Here is a 22145-nt window from a genome sequence, read left to right on the forward strand (position 1 = left end):
CAGTAACTGTCACCTCCATGGTGGAGCTAGAATATGAGGCTTTTGCTCCTATAACTCACGTGAATACCATAGCCTCGCCTTTTCTTACAGGACACAGATTATCCTTATTTGGGTACCACCATGGACACCTATAAGGAACTGATTGAGAAAATTCCTCAGTTGAACAAAGTGGCACGAGCAGCTGCAGAAGTAGCTGGTCAGTTCATGATTAAACTGACCCATGATGTTGAATTAAACCTGGATTATGAGAGGTATAACAGCCAACTACTTTCATTTCTGAGGAATCTGAACCAATACAGAGCAGACATAAGGGTGAGCACTGATTCCAGTTATGTTTTTATCTCTGAATGTCAAGTATTTTGAAGTGTGTGTGTTCCTGGTGGAAGGATGATTGTAGCCAAGGTACATTTTAAAGTGAATTGAGAGAATTGTAATTTGTTTGAGAGAAGTTGGGAGGCTGTGGATTAGAGAGCTTGGATAGAGCTCACCAGGTATTTCAGAATCCAGAGAAGCGTTAGGTTTTCTGTTGCTCAGGTCTTCCAGACAGCCCATAAATAGGACACAGAATACGACAATCTCAGCTGTGAGCTGGGCTGTGTGCCTTGCGGACACCCCATGGATGGAAAGGGCACAGCTAGTAGGATTCTGTCTCGTATTGACCCTGTGCATCTAGAATTAAATGAAACTGATCAGCAGGGTGAGGTGGTGCACGTCCACAGCCCCGGCTACTTCTGCTGAGGCAGGAGGACTGCTGAGCCCAGCCCAGGCAGCATAGCCAAATCTCATCTCTAAGTAAACTATAATTCTAATATTAAGTACCTTCCAGATGGTTTTATGGTACTTGGAGTTGATTTTTAACAGCTCTCTTAATTGAAGTAAACCACTGATAACCGAATCTTACGTCTTTCTTGAAACTAGTTGTAACTGTTGAAAATGGAACTTAACCAGATGGAAATAACCAGACCCTGAAGTACACTGAACCAAAATGTTTCCCCCTTAAAGTTGTCCCCATAAGGGGAATTGAACTGGAAACAATATAGTATGTAGGATTATAATTATGTTGAATTTCTAAATGAGAATGGTTTTCTTACATGGCTCAAATCTGAGTGTACTGCTTGGAACCCCTGCTCAAGGTGCTTTCTGAGTCTTGAGCTTGTCTTACCTGCGAGTCCCTTTTATCAGAATCTTACTTAACACACATTAAATTAGAAAGGCATACAAAATAATGCCCTTAGAAATAAAATGTCTCGTGGTGAATTTCATGTCTGTTTCAGGAAATGGGCCTGAGTTTGCAGTGGCTGTATTCTGCTCGTGGGGACTTTTTCCGCGCTACTTCCAGACTCACCACAGATTTCAAGAACTCTGAGAAAACAGACAGATTTGTCATGAAGGAACTCAATGATCGTGTCATGAAAGTAAGAACCTTTCGGGAAAGGGAGAACTAAAAAGTATGTGTAAAATTTTCATTGATAAATCTTGCATTTTTGCAAAGTGGACAAACTCTAGGAGTCTAGAATTCCTTTGTTTTTTTCTGCTCAGCTCAGCCTCCGTCAGAATTTTCACCTTAGAAGATTAGCATTAGCCTGCCTCTCAGCATTGCTTTTCCTTACTCTGCTATAGAAAGTCTGCTGCAGTGGCTAGTGCCTGTAATCTCAGCACTTTGGGAGGCCAAGGTGGGCGGATCACCTGAGGTCATGGATTCAAGACCAGCCTGACCGACATGGTGAAGATTTACCTCTACTAAAAATACAAAATAGCCGGGCATGGTGGCACACGCCTGTAATCCCAGCTACTCAGGAGGCGGAGGGAGGAGAATCACTTGAACCCGGGAGGTGGAGCTTGCGGTGAGCCAAGATTTAGCCATTGCACTCCAGCCTGGGCAACAAGAGCAAAACTCTATCCCAAGAAAAAAAAGTCTGATCAGCATTCTTAAATTTGGGAAATGTGTCAGTCATAAAAGAATTGTGAAGTGGAAAAAAAAATGTAGGGAATTGTACATTTGAAGTGAAAGAACAGTTGTTTTACTACAAAGGTCGTAGGACTGTGTAAATTGCCTTGTTTTGTTTTCACAGGTGGAATATTACTTCCTCTCGCCCTATGTGTCTCCCAGAGAGTCTCCTTTCCGGCATATCTTCTGGGGCTCTGGCTCTCACACGCTGTCAGCTTTACTAGAGCACCTGAAACTGCGTAAAACAAATAACCGTGCTTTCAATGAAACACTGTTCAGAAACCAGTTGGCTCTTGCTACTTGGACTATTCAGGGAGCTGCAAATGCCCTCTCTGGTGACATTTGGGACATTGACAATGAGTTTTAAATGTGATACCCGTAAGTTACGTCAAAACAGCAGGGCAGTCTGATTTCTACACTTGTGCTAAATTTTCAGTGGGGCTACAAAACCTGATGTTAAAATTCCATCCAATCATCTTGGTACTACTAGATGTCTTTAGGCCGCAGCTTTTCATACAGGGTAGATACAGTCAAAGCGAATAACTACATAAAAAATGTTCGTGATGGAATATTGTATCTCTGTAATTTCAAGTGCTTGGTAATGGTAACTTCCTCTTTCTTGTTATTAATGAAAATGTCAGAAACCAGTGCTGTGAACTATTGCTCTAAATCCTAAGGGCTGGTCTCTGCTGAAGGTTGTAAGTGGTAACTTACTTAAAGCAATCCTCTAACTTCATTTGATGCTAGCTAGAGATGCCAGGTTGTAAGACCTTATTCTCTCCAAATGAGATCTAAGCCTTTCCATAAGGAATTTAGCTGGTTTCCTCCTTCCTGAAAGAAACAACTTTCAGAGGAGATGGGACTTCTTTTCTTGCCATTGAGTCTGAAATGGAGGCCCTTCTGCTGGAGAAAATGAAGTTGAGCTGTTGATTGCAGGAACAAGGCCTTAATATGTTAACCTCAGCGTCATTTATGAAAAGAGGGGAGCAGAAGCCAAAGACTTAGTATTTTCCTTTCCTCTGTCCCGTCCCCCCAAGCCTCCATTTAGTTCCTTGTTATTTTTGTTTCTTCCAAAGTACATTGAGAGAGAACCAGTTTCAGGTGTTTAATTTCAGACTCAGTTTGTCAGACTTTGAAGAATACACTGCCACATTTTGGCCAAAGTGTTTCTTACAGGAAAGCTTTCTGTCCTTTTGGCACTGAAATATTTATTGTTTATTTATCAGTGACAGAGTTCACTATAAATAGTGTTTTTTAATAGAATATAATTATCGGAAGCAGTGCCTTCCATAATTATGACAGTTATACTGTCGGTTTTTTTTAAATAAAAGCAGCATCTGCTAATAAAACCCAACAGATACTGGAAGTTTTGCATTTATGGTCAATACTTAGGGGTTTTAGAAAACAGCCGCAAGCCAAATGTAATTGAATAAAGTGGAAGCTAAGATCTAGAGATGAATTAAATTTAATGAGGGGTTGCTGAGAAGTGAGCACCGACCAGATGAAAATAATAGTTTTCCTAAATGCAATGACTTGTGACCAAGTTTTAAATAAATGTCACTTAAAGGCTGTGGTAGTACTCCAAAATTTTATAGCTCAGTTTATCCAAGGTATAACTCTAATCCCATGTTGCAAAATTTCCAGTACCTTTGTCAGAATCCTAACACATTATCGGGAGCAGTGTCTTCCATAATGTATGAAGAACAAGGTAGCTTTTGCCTACCACAGTGTCTATATCGGAGGCAGTGACCTCCATGTTACACTAAGGGTGTACGTAATTATCGGGAGCAGTGTTTCCCATAATTTTCTTCATGCAATGAGGTCTTCAAAGCTTGAAGATCGTTAGTATCTAACATGTATCCCCAACTCCTGTCATTCCCTGTCTTTTGCTTTTAGTTGCAGAATCATTTTGTGGTCATTCAGCATTTGATGGGTAAATTCAACCACTGCAAAATGAAATTACTTTAAAATTTGAAATTTCATGTGGGTTTTTGTTACCTTCGTGGTTTCTCCAGGTCTTCTGCTTAACGAAATAGTAGCATGCATTTATAATGTTTGCTATTTACAAGTAGATTTAACTTTATCACCTTATCTGCATGTTAATCTCCTATAAACTTAGTTCAGGCAAGTTTTAATCCAGAATTGACCTTTGGACTGAAAGCAGGGGGGCTTTGTATAGGACGTTTAGGGGGAGTGAGGAGTGAAAGGTGTGTGGAGGAAGAGTCCCCGAAAGATCTTTGATCCTATCTACCTACCCATTAGTATATGGCGGGTATGACTTACATGTAGGTATGAATAAGTCTGGGGTTCTGTGAGTAAAGACTATTTTCTAGTGAACCATCACTATAAATGTGACAATCAGCTGTTTGTCACGGGGTAGTCTGAGCTGCCTCCTAGGAAAACGTTCATGCGGTCTCTGAGGTTCTAAGACTTAGTGTCACTTACCACGTTACAGGAGGTGACAGGATTTACAGCCTCACCTGCATCATTTCACTGCTCGTAGTCTCTAGTCTTCGGTGTTTGACCCTGGGCCGATCCTCGGTGTAGCCAAGTGAAGAGGCCATGGCTGAAGCTCCTGGTTTGGGTGTTACGCACACATCCTTTAATGAAAGTGTGCGACATACTCACGTTGTAACACAACATGAAAAAGGGGCAGCCGTAAATCTCTTCAGAAAACCCTCTTCTGTAGTTAGGGTTGAGTTGCTTCCTGTCAAGCCAGCCTGTGGTAAGAAGCTCAACAGTCCTGAGTGAAATATGTGTCAGACTGGTGACAGGCTGCTGGTGGTCTTCAGGCTTCTTAGAGATCATGTGGATTTTGAAGGTAAAGGATAAAATGAGTTCTGTCGTGATTCACTATTCTAGAACTTGCATGAACTTTACTGTGTTAGCTCTTTGAATATTCTTGAAATTGAACACTTTCTTTGTAAACAAATGACACGTCCTTATAACTGTATATAAGCTGGTATGCCCAACCATGTGGAGATTCCTTATCTGATTTAATAAAACACTTGAACACTGAGTTGTCATTTTTTAAATAAACTTTTTAACGAGAGCAGTTTTAAGCCTGTAGCAAAGTTAAACGGGATTCTCACATATCCACTGTTTCTGCCCCTTAGACCTCCTCCGTGACTGCCAGCACCTTGCCCCAGAGTGGCCTGTTCGTTGCGGTGAGCAAGCCCACATGGGCACATCCTTGGCACCCGTAGTCTACTGCTTACGTGAGAGTTTGTTCTAAGGTTCTGGCAGTCGTGTGATGACAGATGTGTCATACTATTCTGGTACCATTCAGGATAGGTTTTTGCTGTTAATCTTGTGCTCGGCACGTACTTCATCTGCCCCTTCTGTAGGCCCTAGCAGCCACAGCTCTTACTATATCCATAAGGTTACCTCTTTCAGAATGTCAGATAGTCGGAATCACAAGAGAGGCTTTTCAGGCTGGCGCCTCACTGCTAAGCAGCAGACTTGCTGTGGAGATAGTAATGGAGGTGATGGGTTGGGCTAAAGGGTTAATTAGTACACGAAGGGTGTAAGCAACATTGACAAATGTGACACACTGTTGACACATTTGAGGCATTTGAACCTCCACCTGGATTCAAGCAATTATCATGCCGCAGCCTCCTGAGTAGCTGAGATTACAGGTGCCCGCCACCATGCCTGGCTAATTTTTGTGTTTCTAGTAGAGACAAGGTTTCACCATGTTGGCCAGGCTGGTCTTGGACTCCTGACCTCAGGTGGTCCGCCCACCTCGGCCTCCCAAAGTGCTGGGATTACAGGCGTGAGCCACCGTGCCTGGCCTCTATTGGCAGTTTCTAACTATGCAATGTATTGTCACCATGTACCACGTATGTAATTTTATTTACTTTTTTTTTTGAGACAGTCTCGCTCTGTCACCTAGGCTACAGGGCATGGTGTGATCTCGGCTCACTGCAACCTCTGCCTCCCAGATTAAAGCGATTCTCCTGCCTCAGCCTCCTGAGCAGCTGGGACTACAGGTGCATGCCACCATACCCAGCTAATTTTTGTATTTTTAGTAGGGATGAGGTTTCACCATGTTGGCCAGGATGGTCTCGATCTCTTGACCTCATGATCTGCCCACCTCGGCCTCCCAAAGTGCCGGGATTACAGGTGTGGGCCACTGTGCCCAGCCTGTTTTTTTTTTGAGATGGAATCTTCTAGGTTGCCCTGGCTGGAGTGCAGTGATGTGATCTCGGCTCACTGCAACCTCCACCTCCTGGGTTCAAACAATTCTCCTGCCTCACCTCTCGAGTAGCTAAGATTACAGGCATGCTCCACCATGCCCAGCTAATTTTTGTATTTTTAATAGAGCTGGGGTTTCACTATGTTGGTCAGGCTGGTCTTGAACTTCTGACCTTGTGATCCACCCACCTCAGCCTCCCAAAGTGCTGGAATTACAGGACAGGCATGAGCCCCGTGCCTGGCCTTCTCTCCCTTTTTCTCAAGGACAAGGAGCCTCTCTCTGTGGCTACCACAGCTGGAGATGTGCTGGTTCACACAAAGCCAGTAAGGCTCTGAGTCTCACCCAAGACCCGTGGGGAGCACTGCCTGGCTACTGCTGATATTTATTTAAGACCCAAAGCTATTTATTCAGGAGGGGAACATGCTGCGGGGACGGGGCCCTTTCATTCCATGCAGCAGGTTCCTTCTGGCCCAGGATGTGTCCAGAAATGTCCAGTAGCTGGGGCCTAGAACAGGGAGAAGGGGTCGCTTCGGGACTCTGCTGGGTGAGTTAATTTCCTGTGGCCGAGCTGGTACCCAGCTTGTAAGACAAAGTCCTGCATATCCTCCTCTGCTCTCATCCAGTGGAAGGAAGTGTCTCCCAGCGCAGTGAGCTGCACAGCATGGGGCAGGGAGGGTTGACACCAGCACTCCTGGCTGCCCCTGCTGGCATCTCACTAGCTCGTGCACCCCAAGCCCACCGGCTGCAGCCCCGCACAGGACCAGGACGTTTCCAGGAACTGCGGTCCCCGCAGCCTAGGTTGCCTTTCGCAGCCCTGTAGCCAGCGGTGTGAGGCTTCTAGAACTGAGGTCAACAGCAGTGAGACTGACGGTTTGCCTTTGCCAGGGCTGCTGTAAATGCTCTCTCTGTGCTGTTTTCCACTGTGCCCGGGCAGCACTGAGTGTCACTGCGAAGTCCTGGCACCACTGTGCTCTCCCTCCAGCACAGACACTCCTCCCTGTGACCGCTGCCCTGGCATCACTGTGCTCTACCTCCAGCACAGACGGTCTCCCTGTGACCGCTGCCCTGGCATCACTGTGGTCTCCCTCCAGCACAGACACTCTCTCCTTGTGACCGCTGCCCTGGCATCACTGTGGTCTCCCTCCAGCACAGACACTCTCTCCTCCTTGTGACTGCTGCCCTGGCATCACTGTGGTCTCCCTCCAGCACAGACACTCTCTCCTCCCTGTGACTGCTGCCCTGGCATCACTGTGGTCTCCCTCCAGCACAGACACTCTCTCCTCCCTGTGACCGCTGCCCTGGCATCACTGTGCTCTCCCTCCAGCACACTCTCTCCTCCCTGTGACTGCTGCCCTGGCACCACTGTGCTCTCCCTCCAGCACACTCTCTCCTCCCTGTGACCGCTGCCCTGGCATCACTGTGCTCTCCCTCCAGCACACTCTCTCCTCCCTGTGACTGCTGCCCTGGCACCACTGTGCTCTCCCTCCCAGCACAGACGGTCTCTCCTCCCTGTTACCGCTGCCCTGGCATCACTGTGGTCTCCCTCCCAGCACAGACGGTCTCTCCTCCCTGTGACCGCTGCCCTGGCATCACTGTGCTCTCCCTCCAGCACACTCTCTCCTCCCTGTGACCGCTGCCCTGGCATCACTGTGCTCTCCCTCCAGCACACTCTCTCCTCCCTGTGACCGCTGCCCTGGCATCACTGTGCTCTCCCTCCAGCACACTCTCTCCTCCCTGTGACCGCTGCCCTGGCATCACTGTGCTCTCCCTCCCAGCACAGACGGTCTCTCCTGCCCTGTGACTGCTGCCCTGGCACAGGACAGGGCTGATGTCTTTTCTGTCCTCTTCAGTGCCCCTTTTCTTGAGATGATATTAAAACCAGATACCATAGACTGGGCGCGGTGGCTCACGCCTGTAATCCCAGCACTTTGAGAGGCTGAGGAGGTCAGATCACCTGAGGTCAGGAGTTTGAGACCATCCTGGCCAACATGGTGAAACTACATCTCTACTAAAAATACAAAAATTAGTTAGGCCTGGTGGTGAGTGCCTGTAATCCCAGCTACTCAGGAGGCTGAGGCAGGAGAATTGCTTGAACCCGGGAGGCGGAGGCTGCAGTGAGCTGAGATCACGCCACTGCACTCCAGCCGGGGCAACAAGAGTGAGACTCCATCTCAAACAACAGAACCAAAAAAACCAGATACTGTAATTGCTCCTCTGATTTTTGGTTCTTATGAAGGTGCTCTCTCATCTTGATAGTTTACAGTTTTGGGGTCCTGGGCAGGTGGGGGTGGGGTGAGGGATGGTTGCTGGAGGGTTCCACTTTAGCATCTTGCTCCACTTCCCTCTTACCACCTTTTCAACATTGTATGGAAAACCCTAGCCAATGAGTCAGACTAGAAAAAGAACAAAAGGCAGAATGATCAGAAATAGGCATAACTGGGCCGGGCACAGTGGCTCACGCCTGTAATCCCAGCACTTTGGGAGGCCAAGCGCCGTGGATCACCTGAGTTAAGGCGTTTGAGGGCAGTCTGGCCGACATGGTGAAACCCCGTCTCACTAAAAATACAAAAGTTAGCCAGGCATGGTGGCAGACACCTGAAATGCCAGCTGCTTGGGAGGCTGAGGCAGGAGAATCACTTGAATCCAGGAGGCAGAGGTTGCAGTGAGCCTAGATCGTGCCACTGCACTTGAGCCTGGGCAACAGAGGGAGTCTCTGTCTCAAAAAAAAAAAAAAAAAAAAAAAACAGCCATAAAAAAGATGAGTTCATGTCCTTTGAAGGGACAGCCTGGCCAACAGAGGGACACTCTATCTCAATAAATAATTAAATAAATGCAGCCATAAAAAGGAGTGAGTTCATGTCCTTTGCAGGGACATGGATGAAGCTGGAAGCCATCACTCTCAGCAAACTGACACAGGAACAGAAAGCCCAGCCCTGAATGTTCTCACTCATAAGTGGGAGCTGAACAGTGAGAACACGTGGACGCAGGGAGGGGAGCACCACACACCGGGGCCTGTCTGGGGGCGGGGCCAAGGGGAGGGAGAGCATTAGGACAAATGCCTGATGCACGCGAGGCTTAAAACCTAGATGACGGGTTGGTACGTGCAGCAAACCACCCCGGCACATGTACACCTGTGTAACAGACCTGCACGTTCTGCACGTGTAGCCCAGAACTTAAAGTAAAATTAACCAAAAAAAAGAAAGAAGGAAGTACAATTATCTTTATTTTCAAGTTTATGATTGCTTCTGTATAATACCCCAAGAAAGTTACAAAAAACCTTCTAGAAGGAATCAGTGGATTTGTCAAGGTCACGGGATACAAGATTGCTGTAGTAAAATCATTGGCATTTTTGATTGGGAGGGGTGCCCACACCTGCGAGCCAAGAACTTTGGGAGACAGAGGTGGGCAGATTGCCTGTGCTCACAAGTTCAAGACCAGCCTGAAAAATATGGCAAAACCCCATCTCTACAAAAAACAAAAATAAATTATTTATATTCTGACGTAATGGCATCAAATAATTTTTAAAAATTCATTTACAACAGTGCTAAAGAACATGGAGTACTTAGGAAAAAAATGTACCAAAAGATGTTAAAAGTTTCAATGCTGAAAAATACAAAATGTGGCTGAGAGAAATTAAAGATTTCAATTCATATACCACATTGATGGGCCGGCAAAAATACTTTTCATTTATGGACTGGAATATGATTGTCTTAGTCGCTAGGTGGCGTAAGCAGCAGACACGTACGTCTGATGTTCTGGAGGTAGCAGCAGATTTGGTGTCTGCTGAGGACGGGTTTCCTGGCTCAGAGACAGCTGACTTCTTACTGTAGCAAAGAGGTTGTGCCCTCACTCCCATGAAAGGCAAAAGGATGGCCGGGCGTGGTGGCTCACTCCTGTAATCCTAGCACTTTGGGAGGCCAAGGTGAGCAGATCACGAAGTCAGGAGTTCAAGACCAGCCTGGCCAGCATGGCGAAACCCCGTCTCTACTAAAAATATAAAAATTAGCTGGGTCTGGTGATGGGCACCTGTAATTGCAGCTACTCAGGAGGCAGAGGCACAGAATCACCTGAACCCAGGAGGTGGAGGTTGCAGTGAGCTGAGATCTCACTATTGCACTCCAGTCTGGATGACAAGAGCAAGACTCCATCTCAAATAATAATAATAAATCTAAGAAATGAAGGTAAGAATCTCCCACAAACTCACAAGCGCTGATGGTGAGAGTGAAGACTGATCTACTCATTTTGGAGAAAGAGTTTGGCATTGCAAAAGGTCCCTGAAAAGGCCCCTGATGCCTGAGATGTATGTCAGTTCCAGTTCAACTGGAGCAGAGATTAGTCCATGTTCTCATCAGGAGACGCTACCCAAGATGTTCATCACAGAATTGTTTGTAACAGCAAAAAACTGGAAACAATGAAACTGTCCATGAATGAGGATTGAGAAAACTGTATATTCCTGCAATGGAGTGTACGTGGAGGTTAAAGTGAATTCTATGTTTCAGAGAGGATGGATTTCAGCATGCCAAATTAAAAGTCCATTTGCATAACAGAACCCTTAAAAAGAGTATCATATATTTATAGTCATACGTAACTGGTTTTTAAGTGAGAAGGACTCAGTGTGCAGGCAGAAAGTAGCATTATTTTTTATTTTTTGAGATAAGGTCTCACTCTGTTGCCCAGGCTGGAGTGCAGTGGCACAATCTCAGCTCACTGCAGCCTCCGACTCCCAGACTCAAGCGATTCTCCTGCCTCAGCCTCCTTAGTAGATGGGATTTCAGGCATGTACCACCTCACCCAGCTATTTTTTGTATTTTTGGTAGAGATGAGGTTTCATTATGTTGGCCAGACTGGTCTCGAACTCCTGAGCTCAAGTGATCCACCCACCTCAGCCTCCTGAGTAGCTGGGATTACAGGCATGCGCCACCGTGCCCAGCTAATTTTTTGTATTTTTAGTAGAGACGGGGTTTCACCTTGTTGACCAGGATGGTCTCGATCTCTTGACCTCGTGATCCACCCGCCTCGGCCTCCCAAAGTGCTGGAATTACAGGCTTGAGCCACCGCGCCCGGCCCAACGTCTCTCTTAAGTCCGGGGATCTGTCAGCCCTCCAGGACCAGGCGCCACTGAACACAGGCACGTGGGACTCCCTTTGCTCCGGTCCGCGCCTGCCCCCCTGTGGCCGAGGCCTTGCTCTGCCGTTCCGCGTCACGTAGGAGCTGCGTACCAGTCCCAAATCTAGGGAACGTGGGTGAAATTAGAAAACTATGTCTTTCTGTCGAATTTACTGTAGCTGTGTCATATCTCATCCACCTGTCGTCTTTCTACCTGGATATATGTGCAGAGAGATATCCAGAATGATGTTTGCTTAATGTAAAGCCAGTTACTTCAAGCTAAAAAGATGTTTTCTGATTAATTTTGCTTTTTACCAATACGATACTTATGCATACTTTTAAAAACTCAAATAGTACTTCAGGGTTTATAATAAAGAACAGCTCTGACTTTCCCCAGTCCTCAGAAGCCAGGGGTGTCCATTCTTTTAGCAGTTTCTTTTGGTATTTACCTCTTTATTTCTAAATAACAGACTTAAAATGTTTCCCATTTTAAATATTATCTGTTGACTTTCTGCAACGTTCTGCTACAGAAAATGTGGCTTTAGCTTTTTTTTTTTTTTTTTTTTTTTTTAGATGGAGTTTCGCTCTTGTTGCCCAGGCTGGAGTGCAGTGGCGAAATCTCGGCTCACTTCAACCTCTGCCTCTGGTTTCAAGCGATTCTCCTGCCTCAGCCTCCTGAGTAGCTGGGATTACCAGCGCCTGCCATCACACTCAGCTAATTTTTGTATTTTTGGTGGAGATGGGGTTTCACCATGTTGGCCAGGCTGGTCTCGAACTGCTGACCTCAAGTGATCCTCCTGCCTCAGCCTCCAAAGTGCTGGGATTACAGGTGTGAGCCACGGCACCTGGTTTCTTTTGTTTCTTGAGTAGGGGTCTTGCTTATGTTGCCCAGGCTGGGGTGCAGTGCCAGGACATAGCTCACTGTAACCTCAAACTCCTGAGCTCAAGACAGCTTCCCACTTCAGCCTCCTGAGTAGCTGGGGCTACAGGTGCCCGCCACCACGCCCAGCTAATTTTTTCTTTTATTTTTGTAGAGATAGGGTCTCGACCAGATTGGACTTGAACTCCTAACCTCAAGTAATCCACCTGCCTTGGCCTCCCAAAATATTGAGATTACAGGTGTGGGCCACTGCGCCTGGCCAAAGTCCTTTTTGTCACCTGTAACCAGGCAAATTGAGACAGGGCCGTATACAATCCCCATGTGTGGATTCCCAGGACTCACTCCCATACTTCTCTGCCGTCTGGGTTTTTTGCAGCTCATGGCATTTATGTATGTATTAGAGGGGTTGGGAGTTGGGCAAGAGAGAAATAGCAGAGTAGGAGCCCTGGATGTGTATCTCCTGGATGGAGCCTCTCGTCCAAGTTCAGTCACTACCCTTGAGCTGCTGAGTGTCCTCGGGTGACCTGCCGCATCTCTCAGAACCTGTTTCCTCACTGCTGAGCGAGTGGTTGGACCCGATGTTCTCTAAGACCCTTTTCAGCTCTAACATAAAATCCCCTTCCCATTGAGAATATACATTCCCTCCCTCAAACTTCAAAACCAGATTCAATTCTACATTCTACCCTTCAAATTTATTTATTCATTTATTTATTTGAGATGGAGTCTTGCCCTATTGCCAGGCTGGAATGCAACGGCATGATCTCAGCTCACCACAACTTCTGCCTCCTGGGTTCAAGTGATTCTCCAGCGTCAGGCTCCCGAGTAGCTGGGACTACAGCCGCCCGCCACCACACCTGGCTAATTTTTGTATTTTTAGTAGCGATGGGGTTTCACCATGTTGGCCAGGCTGGTCTCGAACTCCTGACCTCAGGTGATCTGCCCGCCTCAGCCTCCCACCGTGCTGGGATCCCAGGCGTGCACCGCTGCGCCCGGCCTAAATGTATTATTATATCACTGTTTCCTCCACACCCCAGTAACACAGAAGTGCAGTTGGTGAGACCGTAGAAGCTGTACTTATCTCCTAGGTGCCCTGCGTCCCCCCCAGAGTGTTCCTCTGGGCCTAACCACCCAGCCACCTGCTTTGGGTCTGCTGATAGTGAGGTGTCTGGCACAACTACAGCGAGTGTTCCAGGAACATGCCGTTTTTCTGTGCACAAGCTCATCTCTGCAGAAGTTACAGACTGGCATCCTTGCTGAGGGTGACTGGTACGGCCACTTCACCTGCTTCCCTGATTTCTGACATACTGACCGCCTTGTCTTCTAGACATGGAATTTCCTTGAGTTTTGACCCACAGACCTGTCTTCGCTGCGGCTGTGTGTGTGTGTTGGCTTTTTGGCCCTTCTAGACCCAATTTCTCACTCTGCTATCATGATGAATAGCCCCTGCGGGCTGCCGTGATTTGTAGAACACTTACACCTACAGGGGATGAGGTGGCAATGCTAAGTTCTTGAGTGAGGGAGTGACATGATGAAATTCATGTTTCAGGAAGGGTAAGAGGGAATTGACAGGGAGGTGCAGGGACTGAGGTGGGCATGGTCATCTTCACGTTTGCTGTAATACCACCATTCAAGGGTGTGAATTGCACGGTGTTATCTTGGCTCATTCTTACAATCTCCCAGCGAGGGGATCAGGACTTAGACGCAGAGGCTGGCGTAGGGAAGGCTTTGATCCAGCTCACATGCAAGTCAGTTTGTGGTTAGGTGTCTGGCATCCCAAACACACCTGACTACAGTTTCATTCATTCCTTCTTTCTTAGCTGGGACTTGGACATAGGTTTATTCGTTCTTTCTTTTCTTTCTTTCTTTCTTTTCTTTCTTTTCTTTCTTTCTTTCTCTCTCTCTTTCTTTCTCTTTCTTTCTCTTTCTTTCTTTCTCTTTCCTTCCTTCCTTCTTTCTTTCTTTCTTTCTTTCTTTCTTTCTTTCTTTCTTTTCTTTTCTTTTCTTTCTTTTTTGATGCAGTTATGTTCTTGTTGCCCAGGCTGGAGTGCAGTGGTGCGATCTCGGCTCATCGCAACCTGCGTTCAAGCGATTCTCCTGCCTCAGCCTCCTAAGTAGCTGGGATTACAGGTGACCGCCACCATGCCCAGCTAATTTTTTGTATTTTTAGTAGAGACGGGGTTTCACCATGTTGGCCAGGCTGGTCTCGAACTCCTGACCTTGGGTGAGCCACCTGCCTCAGTCTCCCAAAATGCTGGGATTACAGGCGTGAGCCACCGCACCTGGCTGACACAGGTTGTTTATAAGTGAAATAACGTGGTGGCTGAGAGGAAGTGAATCGGGAGAGGAGGCAGGAGGGCTGAAGTAGGCATATTAGGTGCGGAAGGAGACGGGGAAAGGAGGCTGCCGAGAACCCGAGTCTGCTTTCCCGACAAAGGCGAGAGCGAGGGGAGTAGGGAAGAACTGGAATTGAGATTTTGGGTTCTGCTGCCACCTCCCAAGGTGGAACAGAAATCCGGTGTCAATTCAACATCAGCGCTCAGGTGGGCCGCCAGATGCAGGAGCCCTGTACCTGCCGGCCTCATTCGCTCAGATGTGGGAGGGGAGTAGGGGAGTGGCCGTGGGTGGAAATGCTCTTACCAAGCTGGAGAGGGTAGCCAAAAAAGCAGCAGGTATGGGCTTGCCTGGGAGGCTCACTGTTGCCGCAGGAGGGGGAGCATTCAGTTAAACACTGTGCAGTGTCTGCACCGCAAAGGCGGAGATCAGAGCAAAGGGGAGGGGGAAGAAAGGTGCGAAGGTGAAAACACCTCACGTCTGAAGGGAAGCCTTGACGGCTACGTTTTGTTCACTTAGTACTACAGTTCCAGGGGAAGCCAGACTTCAGGGAGTTACAGGAGGAGTAACTGAAGAATCAGAGGAGCCCGTCCTTCAGACGGTTGCTCCGACTCCACCACTGCAAGTTCATTCATTCATTCATTTATTTTTGAGACGGGGTCTTCTTCTGTTCCCCAGGGCCGGAGTGCAGTGGTGTGATGATACCGCACTGCAGCCTCGAACTGCTGGCCTCAAGCGACCCTCCCACCTTCCAAAGTACTGGGATTATAGGTGTGAACCACTGTGCCCATCCTCTTCTTTCTGTTTTTGGTTTTATAGAGACGGGGTTTCGCCAGGTTGGTCAGGCTGGTCTTGAACTGACTTCAGGTGATCTGCCCACCTCAGCCTCCCAAAGTGTTGGATTACAGGTGTGAGCCACCATACCCGGCCAGCCTTTTTTTTATAATTAATTTTCTTTTTTTGGCCAGGCACGGTGGCTCACGCCTGTAATCCCAGCACTTTGAAAGGCCGAGTCAGGAGGATCACTTGAGCTTAGGAGTTCGAGACCAGCTTGGCCAACATGGTAAAACCCTGTCTCTACTAAAATACAAAAATTATCTGGGTATAGTGACCAGTGCCTGTAATCCTAGCTGCTCGGGAGGCTGAGGCAGGAGAATAGCTTGAACCCAGGAGGCAGAGGTTGCAGTGAGCTGAGATCGCGCCACTGCACTCCAGCCTGGGCGACGGAGCGAGACTCCGTCCAGGACCCCATGATGCTCTGTCGCCCAGGCTGGAGTGCAGATCATGGCTCACTGCAGCCTTGAACTATGCTCAACTGATCCTGCTGCGTCTGCCCCACAAGTGCTGGGATTCCAGGCGTGAGCTACCGCGTTGCGCTAGAAGTTTCTTGCTCGTGTGTATGAGGCCCCATCTGGTGTGAGTGTGCCTGACACTGCCTGAACACGACAGATGAGGGGTGACTCGACTCCCCGGTTCATTTGTTGGTTACCAACCACACCTCTAGGTGTCCACCAGGGGGCGCCGGAGCCCAGGACTCCCTAGGTGTCCACCAGGGGGCGCCGGAGCCCAGGACTCCCTAGGTGTCCACCAGGGGGCGCCGGAGCCCAGGACTCCCTAGGTGTCCACCAGGGGGCGCTGGAGCCCAGGACTCCCTGGCGCTCTGTTCAGCCCCTGATGACCTCGGGGTTTGTCATCTCTTGGCTCGTCCGGCTCTTGCTCTAGGTGGGCAGAGGGGCCGGTGTGTGGGAGCACCTGGCAGTGCCTCCTCCCAGTGGCCTAGTAAGGTTCTGAAAACCGACTCGCTCGGGGGCATGTGAGCACAGCCCCCTTGGCAGCGCCAGCACCTGTGACTTGGGCAATAGGGTGAAAGCACGTTCTGTTCCCGGTCCTGGGAGCGTGTGGCTGGGGTTGGCAGACACGCACCGCACCTGCGAATTCCTTCGGAAACCCCTCGCTTCACCTCCGCTAAAGGCAAATGAGCTCTTCCTGACTCAGAAGCCGTGTGTTCTGTGAAGTCAGACGGTCCTGATCCCACCCCAAACGTCCCTGGCCTTAGCCGGCCTCTGCCTCATTCTAGGCACTGGGGGTGCGCTTGGGAACAAAGCCTGGGCCCTCCTCCTCCCTGCCGGAGTTTGCATTCCAGCCAAGCACCTCCACTTCCGGTAGCAGGTTGGACCCAGCGAGGGAGCTTTTGAAAACGAAGATGGAGAGGTCGAGAGATCGAGACCATCCTGGTCAACATGGTGAAACCCCGTCTCTACTAAAAATAAATAAAATTAGCTGGGCATGGTGGCGCGTGCCTGTAATCCCAGCTACTCGGGAGGCTGAGGCAGGAGAATTGCCTGAACCCAGGAGGCGGAGGTTGCGGTGAGCCGAGATCACCATTGCACTCCAGCCTGGGTAACGAGCGAAACTCCGTCTCAAAAAACAAAAAACAAACAAACAAAAAACGAAGATGGTGGCTCAGGCCTGTGATCCCAGCACTTTGGGAGGCTGAGGCGGGTGGATCACCTGAGGTCAGAAGTTCAAGACCAGCCTGGCCGACATGAGGAAACCCCATCTCCATTCAAACCACAAAACTTAGCGGGTGTGGTGGCACATGCCTGTCTTCCCAAGTGCTTGGGAGGCTGAGGCAGGAGAAGCGCTTGAACCTGGGAAGTGGAGGTTGCAGTGAGTGAGCCAAGATCTTGCCATTGCACTCCAGCCTGGGCAACAAGGTAAGACTCCATCTCAAAACAAAAACAAAAGCAAAAACAAAAAAACAAAGAAGCTGCCAAGCCTGGCTGGGCAGCTCACGCCCATAATTCCAGCACTTTGAGGAGGCTGAGCCAGGAGAATTACTTGAGCCCAAAAGTTTGAGACCAGCCTGGGCAACATCTTGAGACCCTGTCTCTACAAAAATAAAAATAAAAATAAACAAAAGCAAAACAATAAAATGAAGATGTCAAGCCTCATCCAAAAGATTCCAATTTCACTGCTCTAGTGGGTGGCAGCATTTCTACAGCTTTCTGCGTGACTCTTGTGTACGGTGCATGGACACTGCATGTGAGGCCTTGAGAGTCACAGCGTAGTCCCGGGGAAGCTTGATGGAAATGCTGGGTCTCAGCACCCCCCTCCCAATTTGCTGAATCAGAACGTACAGTTCGCCAAGAAGCCCAGGTGATTCTGCCGCACGCCGAGGTTCCGGAAGCCCGGGGCTGGTCGTGTGTTGCTCTTCACCCATGCTGGTCTCCCCGGCCTGAATCTTACCTTGACTTTCTCAAGCTGTAGCAGTGGCTCTCAGAATTTTTGACTGTGACCTGCAGAAAGAAATGGACTTTACATGAAGATGGAGAGCACTCATGTGTGGACACGATGAGGACCCCGAAACACCACAGAAGCAACACCTTTACTACCTGCGATGCACTCGTTCATCCAACAGGTGTCTGTGCCACCTGCTTGGTGCTGGCATTGTTCTAGTTGCCTGTGTCTAGAGCAAAACCCCTGCTGTTGTGGAGTTTATATTCTAGGATGAGGGCAAGGGGGTCAGAAAATTAAAAATAAACCGTGTATATAAAGGGCATGCTAAAAGATATAATAAAATCTCTTTAAAAATTAGATTTTGAGGGTGGGGTTCTGCGGTGCTGGTTATTTTCTGTTTCTTGATCTGGGTGCTGGGTATATTAACTAAGGGTTTTGCACTTCTCCGGAGGTATGCTGCACTTCAATATAAAGTTCAAAAATTATATTCTGATATTTCCTTCTTTCCCTCCCTCCCTCCCTCCCTCCTTCCTTCCCTCCTTCCCTCCCTCCCTCACTCACTCCCTTCCTTCCTTCCTTCCTTCCTTCCTTTCCTTCCTTCCTTCCTTCTCTTTTTTCAGAGTCTTTCTCTGTCACCCAGGCTGGAGTGCAGTGGCATGATCTCAGCTCCCTGCAACCTCCACCTGCTGGGTTCAAGCAAGTCTCTTGCCTCAGCCTCCCAAGTAGCTGGGGTTACAGGCACATGTCACCACACCTGGCTAATTTTTGTATTTTTAGTAGAGACAGAGTTTCATCATATTGGCCAGGCTGGTCTCAAACTCCTGACCTCAGGTGATCCACCCGCCTCAGCCCCCCTAAGTGCTGGGATCACAGCCATGAGGCACCGCTCCCGGCCAAACATTCTCACATTTTCTATTCTATTATTATCCTCTTTCATTAAAAAAAAACATTCAAATCCACCGTATTCAGTTTACCTCCCACTAAAAAGTTGCAACAGTAGTTTTAAAAACTGCTCTATTTAAAAACAAGTCAGGTGTGGTGGCTCACACCTGTAATCTTAGCACTCTGGGAGGGTGAGACGGGTGGATCGTTTGAGGTCAGGAGTTTAAAACCAGCCCTGTCAACATGGTGAAACCCCATCTCTACTAAAAATACAAGAATTAGGCGGGCATGGCAGCTGGCGCCTGTAATCCCAGCTACTCGGGAGGCTGAGGCAGGAGAATTGCTTGAACCTGGGAGGCAGAGGTTGCAGTGAGCCGAGATCGTGCCACCGCACTGCAGCCTGGGGAAGAGAGTGAAACTCTGTCTCAAAAAAATAAATACATAAATAATAATAATAATAATTAAAAAAACAAACTAGAAGGAAAAAAACCTTTATCCCAATCCCTCAGCCGCACCCACCACTCTTGACTTAGCAGCTGCCCGCAGGAGTGAGCCAGGCTGCCGGCCCCCCAGCAGTTGCCTTCCTTGCCCTCTTGCTTACCCCACAGCGCAACTGGCTCACGGTAGAGGTTCTTCAGGGCAAAGCCTCCCTCTGGCAGCCTGGCCCACCTCCGCTCCCAGCGAGACCTGACAAGCCCTTCTCCTTGCCAAGTCACTCTGCTGTGGGCAGGGCTCCTCAAGTTCCAGGTGTAGGAGGAGCTGCCTCAGGCACCTAGTGAGAGGGTTGGGGTTATCCCTGTGGCCACCTCCCAATCTCCTGAGACTTCTGTGTTTCGTCTGGGGCTCATTTCTCATGTCAGCTCCCTGGTGGGAGAGCAGTCTCCCTTGGTGTCTCTCTGGCCACAATGATCAGTGTCACAGACACATCCCAGCATAGCCCCAGCGCTCCACCCCATGGCGGGGACAGTTCAGGATGGGTGAGGAACAGCGTGGGATGGGGGAAGGAAGCAGGAGGCCTCGCTCTTTCCTTTGAGCCTAAAGCTCCAGATGACCCTACACTAGAGGTGCATATGGGGGACAGCTCTGGCTGTCTGAGGGAAACTAGGAAGGTAGGGGCTGGGCTACTCCAGGAGCAGGACCAACCAAGGTGGAGGTGCATTGCCCCCAGCTCTGTTTGATCTGAAGCTTGATTTACTGGTGGGGAAGTGTGCTCCCAATCAGTTGTTTGCATCTATTGACCAGTGAAATCTGGTTGGTCTTGATGCTTTCTGAAGCAGGGCTCCTGGATTTGGCATTGCTTTATTGTGCCTCAGAATTTTTAATTTAATTTAATTTTCCTTTAGCCGGAGTCTTGCTCAGCTGCTCAGGCTGGAGTGCAGCGGTGAGATCTAGTCTCACTGAAACCACCATCTTCCAGGTTCAAGTGATTCTCCCATCTCAGCCTCCCGAGTAGCTGGGGTCACAGGCATCCGCCATCATGCCCAGCTAATTTTTGTATTTCAGTAGTGATGGGGGTTTCACCATGTTGGCCAGGCTGGTCTTGAACTCCTGAGCTCAGGTGATCCACCCACTTCAGCCTTCCAAAGTGCTGGGATTACAGGCCTGAACCACTGCACCCAGCGTGATTTTTTATTTTTGAGACAAGGTCTGGCTCTACTGCCCAGGCTGGAGTGCAGTGGCGCAGTCTCTACTCATTGCAACCTCCGCCTCCCAGGCTCAAGCAATCCTCCTGCCTCAGCCTCCTGAGTAGCTGGGATTACAGGCAAGTGCCACCATGCCCCACTAATTTTTGTATTTTTTGTAGAGACAGGGTTTCGCCATGCTGCCCAGGCTGGTCTTGAACTCGTGAGCTCAAGCAATTTGCCCACCTCAGCATCCCAAAGTGCTGGGATTACAGGCATGAGCCACTGCACGTGGCCTGTGCCTTAAGACTTTAGAGTCGGAAAACTGGATTTGAATCTTGGCTTCACTACTACCAGCTGTATGGCACTGAACAAGTCACGTATACCACAGAGAACCTCGGTTCTGTCATGTGAGACGTGAGGATGGTACGTGCCTCAGGCTGTTGTGGGAGTTGCTTCAGGACAGATGCTACGTGCAGGGCCTCGCGCTGTCAGACTCTGTGAGCCTCCGCAATTGTCATGACGGAGGCAGTGTCAGGGACCTGGGAGAAAACTTCTCCCAAATCTGTTGTCTTCCCCACTTTGTGTCTCGAAGCCAGGCAACAGCGGGGTGGTCCTGGCCGAGGCCTCATGGCTCCCTGGGGAAGGGCTGCCATCTACTTGCAGAGTTAGATGATTTAGTAGAAAGTTGTCCTGCCCACCTCACAGGCAAGACACTGCCACCCAGATCCACCCAGACTGGGCCCCATGTAGGTTTCTGGAAGCCTCCCCTTTCTCACCGCTCTACTGCCCTCTGGCCACGGCCCTGGGCCCCATTGCTGGACAATGTGAGTGCAAAAGAGCCAGCCCTACACAAGTGTGTAGACCTCGAGGTCTGACCTTCCCTTCCGCCAAGAGTTGTTTTACTCTTACACCCACGTTCTACATGAGGGACAGTGACAAGGGCAGAGTGGCCCTGAGCTCTTGGGTTCCAAGTGCTCGCTGCCCACAGCAGCCTCTGTGTGGGCTGGGACGTGCGTCTTCAGGCTGGGCCCTGGGTCTGGTCTGGGGTTGGGACCTGCGTCTTCAGGCTGGGCCCTGGGTCTGGTCTGGGGTTGGGACCTGCATCTTCAGGCTGGGCCCTGCATCCTGGGGCTGGGCCCTGGGTCTGGTCTGGGGTTGGGACCTGCGTCTTCAGGCTGGGCCCTGGGTCAGGGGCTGGGCCTGCGGCTGGGCCCTGGGTCTGGTCTGCGGCTGGGTCCTGGGTCTGGGTCTGGGGCTGGGCCCTGGGTCTGGTCTGCGGCTGGGTCCTGGGTCTGGGTCTGGGTCTGGGGCTGGGCCCTGGGTCTGCGGGCTGCCCAGTCGCTAAGAATCAGAGCTCTGGGTTTTCTCCTTCTGGGGTGGGGTGGGGCTTGGGTGCAGGGAGGAGAGGTCCCAAGTGCAGGAATGAGGAAGGTCCCCGTGCCTGGGGCTGTTTCTGCCCTAGTCCTTACCAGGGATCATCAGGTCTGAGACAAACCCGCTGCCGGCCCTAGGGAAAGACAGGTGACGGTCTGGGTTTCTGGGCCTTTGAGTTGCCACGGAGAGATTAGACTAGAATCCTGCCTCACTGGAGTGACCGCAGAAACCCTCCAATCCAACCACCTGGCTTGAGAGCCCAAGCACCTGAGACCAGGTGGAAGTGACCTTACACTCACATGGCGAACGGCGGCTGCTCAGAACCACTGCGCCCCTGACCCGGTGGGACTTAGCAACTTGGGCTTCACCTCCCCTCCCTCGGCACGCAGGAAGGCACAGGCTGGCCCCGGGCAGCGGGGTGAGGGGGCCGCGGGGTTGACGAGGCATCGGGGGTGAGGGGGCATGGGGTGAGGAGGGCATCGGGGGGTAGGGAGGCAGCGGGGGTTGGGGGGGTGAGGGGGCATCGGGGTGAGGGGGCATCGGGGGGTAGGAGGCAGTGGG

General features: G+C 49.6%; 1 protein-coding gene across 9 annotated transcripts in view; it reads left to right on the plus strand.

Moving 5' to 3' along the window:
• The window catches only part of TFRC (transferrin receptor), a 31541-nt gene extending 26574 nt beyond the window's left edge, over positions 1 to 4967 (plus strand). For 8 of the 9 annotated variants that reach the window (XM_035277686.3, XM_035277693.3, XM_035277690.3 and 5 more), the window contains exons 17-19: positions 91 to 312; positions 1275 to 1415; positions 2073 to 4967. In XM_035277686.3, the coding sequence (XP_035133577.2) occupies positions 91 to 312; positions 1275 to 1415; positions 2073 to 2315 (606 nt within the window). In that variant the 3' untranslated portion in view covers positions 2316 to 4967. 9 annotated transcript variants of the gene reach the window in all.
• The last annotated feature ends 17178 nt before the right edge of the window (positions 4968 to 22145 follow it).

Source organism: Callithrix jacchus, chromosome 17 (assembly GCF_049354715.1).
Source record: "Callithrix jacchus isolate 240 chromosome 17, calJac240_pri, whole genome shotgun sequence".
Lineage (NCBI taxonomy): Eukaryota > Metazoa > Chordata > Mammalia > Primates > Cebidae > Callithrix > Callithrix jacchus.